This window comes from Apostichopus japonicus, chromosome 16 (genome assembly GCF_037975245.1).
Source record: "Apostichopus japonicus isolate 1M-3 chromosome 16, ASM3797524v1, whole genome shotgun sequence".
Taxonomy (NCBI): domain Eukaryota; kingdom Metazoa; phylum Echinodermata; class Holothuroidea; order Aspidochirotida; family Stichopodidae; genus Apostichopus; species Apostichopus japonicus.
Window position 1 is genome coordinate 12,513,933 of NC_092576.1, and position 3,827 is coordinate 12,517,759.

The following is a 3,827-nucleotide window of genomic DNA, read 5'->3' on the forward strand; positions in this document are numbered from 1 at the left end:
GGCTGTAGAACCCTGCAAGGAAGAAATAGGGGTGATGGTGTACCGCCTACTGGGCCTACTCAGTTGACAGAACCTTTAGAGGAGCTTGCATTGCGAAGTTGTACTGAATTAACCGAGGCGCAAGCCGGTGAAGTCAGGAAATGCCTTGCAGCCAATGCCGATGTTTTTGCTAGATCAAAAGAGGACCTCGGACGAACAGACCTGGTGCAACATCAGATTAACACAGGGGCGGCAAGACCAATTCGCCAAGCGCCACGTAGACTCCCGATACACCGTAAGGGTGAGGCTCGGATAGAAGTGGAGAGAATGCTTGACCATGACATTATCGAGCCTTCGATGAGTGCTTGGGCGTCACCGATAGTACTAGTGAAAAAGAAAGACGGCTCCACTAGGTTCTGTGTCGATTACAGGAAGCTAAATGACGTAACCGAGAAGGACTCGTACCCCCTACCCCGAATTGACGACACCCTAGACACTCTTTCCGGGGCAAAGTGGTTTTCAACGCTCGATCTGGCGAGCGGGTACTGGCAGGTTGAGGTTCAAGAACGCGACCGTCCAAAAACTGCTTTCGTTACCGGAAGTGGTCTATTCCAGTTTAAGGTGCTTCCGTTTGGACTTTGTAACGCCCCGGCGACGTTCGAGAGACTTATGGAGAGGGTGTTAAAGGGTCTGCAGTGGCAAAAGTGTTTGCTGTATCTTGATGACGTCATCGTATATGGAGACTCCTTCGAGAAAACTCTTAAACGACTTGCTGGCGTTTTTCAAAGGCTTCGTGAGGCGAAACTAAAGCTCAACCCGAAAAAGTGTAATCTTTTCCGAAGGGAGGTCAACTACATAGGACATGTCGTTTCAAGCGAAGGAATCGCCCCTGACCCTGAGAAAGTCCGGTGTGTACTAGAGTGGCCTACTCCCTGTTCCACTACGGAAGTGCGTAGTTTCGTCGGGTTATGTTCATACTATCGCCGATTTGTAAAGGGATTCTCCCATATTTGCGCACCTTTGTTTCGCCTAACTGAAAAAGAAAGGGACTTTAGATGGAATGAGGACTGTGAACTTGCTTTCAGAAAGATGAAGCAGGAGCTCACGTCGGCGCCTATTTTAGTCTATCCGGACGAGAAACGGGCATTCATCCTCGACAGTGATGCCAGTAACTTTGCCATAGGGTCTGTACTGTCCCAGGTGACTGAAGGGTCTACCCAAGAAAAGGTTGTAGCTTACTTCAGTAAGGCTCTGTCTAAGACGGAAAGGAACTATTGCGTTACACGTAAGGAGCTGCTGGCCATTGTTCTCTCGATCAAACACTTTCATCACTACCTCTATGGAGCCAAGTTTGTGGTTCGAACTGATCATGGCGCTTTAAGATGGCTAGTAAACTTTCGTAATCCTGAGGGACAGCTAGCCCGATGGTTGGAGACTCTCTAAACATATGACTTTGACATAACACACCGACCAGGAAGAATACACGGTAACGCTGACGCCCTATCAAGACGCCCCTGCAATGAATGCCGACACTGTGAAAAATCCGAAGAAAAAGAAGATCAGGCAGACAAAGCAAATCTTGCGGAGCCGACCGTGAAACAGGTGTTTGTAATAAACAGACGAAATGAGTCAGAGCCTGCTGTTGGAATTGTGGAGAAACATCAAGATATTTCACAAAGTCAACCATATTCCTGGTTCCACAGATGGACACATGCTGAGTTGCGGAAAATGCAAATTGACGACAGCGACATTGGGCCTATACTACTCTGGAAAGAAGTGCAGGATTCAAGACCGAATTGGGAGCAAATAACTGCAGGCAGTCCGGCCTTAAAAAACTATTGGAGCCAATGGGATCGCTTACTTCTTAAAGGGGGTGTACTCTATCGTAAATTTGAGACGGACGCGGGAGATAGCGAACTTCATCAGCTGGTAGTCCCAAAAGAAATTCAAGAAGAAATCCTGGATAAGTCCCATAACCATAGGCTTTCAGGCCATTTTATGACGAAGAAGACTCTTAAACGTATCCGAGAACTGTATTACTGGAGTGGTTATAGGGGCCACGTGGAGAAATGGTGTAAGAGCTGTGACGCATGCGCTTCACGAAAGGGCCCTAGGAAAAAGGCCAATGCATCCTTAAAGCAGTATGGCGCCGGACACGTACTACAACGTTGCGCCATGGATATCATGGGACCACTCCCAGTATCGAGTCGGGGTAATCGGTACGTCGTTGTCATAGCTGATTATTTCACAAAATGGACAGAAGCATTTGCGATAGCCGACATGGAAGCCGAAACTGTCGCCAGGGTACTGGTTGAAGAGTTTATCTGCAGGTTTGGTGTCCCCGAAGAACTTCACACTGATCAGGGCCGACAATTTGAATCCGAACTATTCCAACATATGTGTCGACTGTTAGACATTCACAAGACAAGGACGACACCGTTCCATCCACAATCCGACGGGATGGTGGAGCGATTTAATCGGACCCTAGAAGATATGCTCTCCCTCTTGTTGTAAGTGACAATCAGAAAGACTGGGATGCGTGGCTGCCGTACCTGTTAATGGCTTATCGCTCCGCGGAGCATGAAAGCACCGGGTTTTCACCGGCTGAAATCATGCTGGGAAGGATGGTTACCTTGCCGTTAAGCGCCCAACTCCCCAGGCTACCCGACGAGACGGACAGTCCCCGTAAGCCTACCCCTAAATATGTACTGGAGTTAGATAAGACCATGCACAGAATACATGAGATTGCAAGAGGGAAGCTAAAACTAGCCAGTGATAAACAAAGGAAGTTTCACGATAAAGGTGCATACAACCAGGAGTTTACTCAGGGGGATTTGATATGGCTGCTAAACACCAAGAGGAAAAGAGGGATTTCCCCTAAACTCCAGAAACGTTGGGACGGGCCAGGAAAAATTCTGAAGAAACTCTCAGATGTCATATATCGTGTTAAAATGCGACCTAAGAAGAAACCGCAGGTAGTTCATCACAACCGTCTGAAGCCTTATATCGGAGAGGATCCGCCCCTGTGGTTGTTACGGAAGCCTTCGATCAGCGAAGCTCCTCAGCAAACGGTCACCGAGGTGGAAAATCTACAAAAACAGTAGCGTCGACGCGTTGGCCTTACGTAAGATAATACCACCGCGGATCTCCTTGTTGACTGCCATAGTGGTTTTATCTTTCCTCCACCGTGGCATGAAAAACAAAACATCGGACACTATGCCGTACACTAGTTTCAGCTAGATCTTCCACACAGTCATTTCCGGGTTGCATCTTCATCAGGAACAACTAAAAATGTCTCACTTATACGAAGCCGAATTCAAGTGCAGAGACTGTAAAAGACGTTACTCTGATCTCAGTGAACTGAAACGTCATTATGCGGAGAAACACGGGGACGGCAGGAAACTCTTTAGATGTGAAGAATGTGATTATTCGTCTAATAAGAAGGCCGACGTGGTTCGACATAAGAGTAGTCGCCATAAATCGGAAGACACCAGGCAGGTCAGCCTAGGCTTAAAGGAACCTAACGAGCCTAGTACCTCCAAACCTCGATCTCCACCTAGGGTCCAGCGGCCAGATTGGCCTACACTTCAGACTATCGTTGGATCACCCCATTCGGCTACGGAGTTTCAGCAAGAAAACCATTTGGACGAAGCTATCGAGCAGAGGGACACTCCCCCAACACCAGTGGTAACCCCACTCAGAAGAAGCCTGTCTCAGCCGAACGACGGAGACCAGACCCGCAAGGTACTAAAAAAGGCCATAGAAGATGCGAATAGACCGATGGTGGGTAATAACGACGACAGACAACCAAAGGAGAGGATTTCAACGGTGGTACTCCAGGATGGGAG

General features: G+C 48.2%; 1 protein-coding gene across 1 annotated transcript; it reads left to right on the top strand.

Annotated features, from left to right (window-relative positions):
- The first annotated feature begins 2,537 nt into the window (after positions 1-2,537).
- Positions 2,538-3,083, top strand: LOC139981998 (uncharacterized). Its single transcript, XM_071994499.1, has one exon. The coding sequence runs from the start codon at positions 2,538-2,540 to the stop codon at positions 3,081-3,083; it is 546 nt and encodes a 181-aa protein (XP_071850600.1).
- The last annotated feature ends 744 nt before the right edge of the window (positions 3,084-3,827 follow it).

Bases quoted from the DNA above. Each gene is read 5' to 3' on its own strand.
- LOC139981998 (XM_071994499.1), top strand. From the start codon at position 2,538: ATGGCTTATCGCTCCGCGGAGCATGAAAGCACCGGGTTTTCACCGGCT.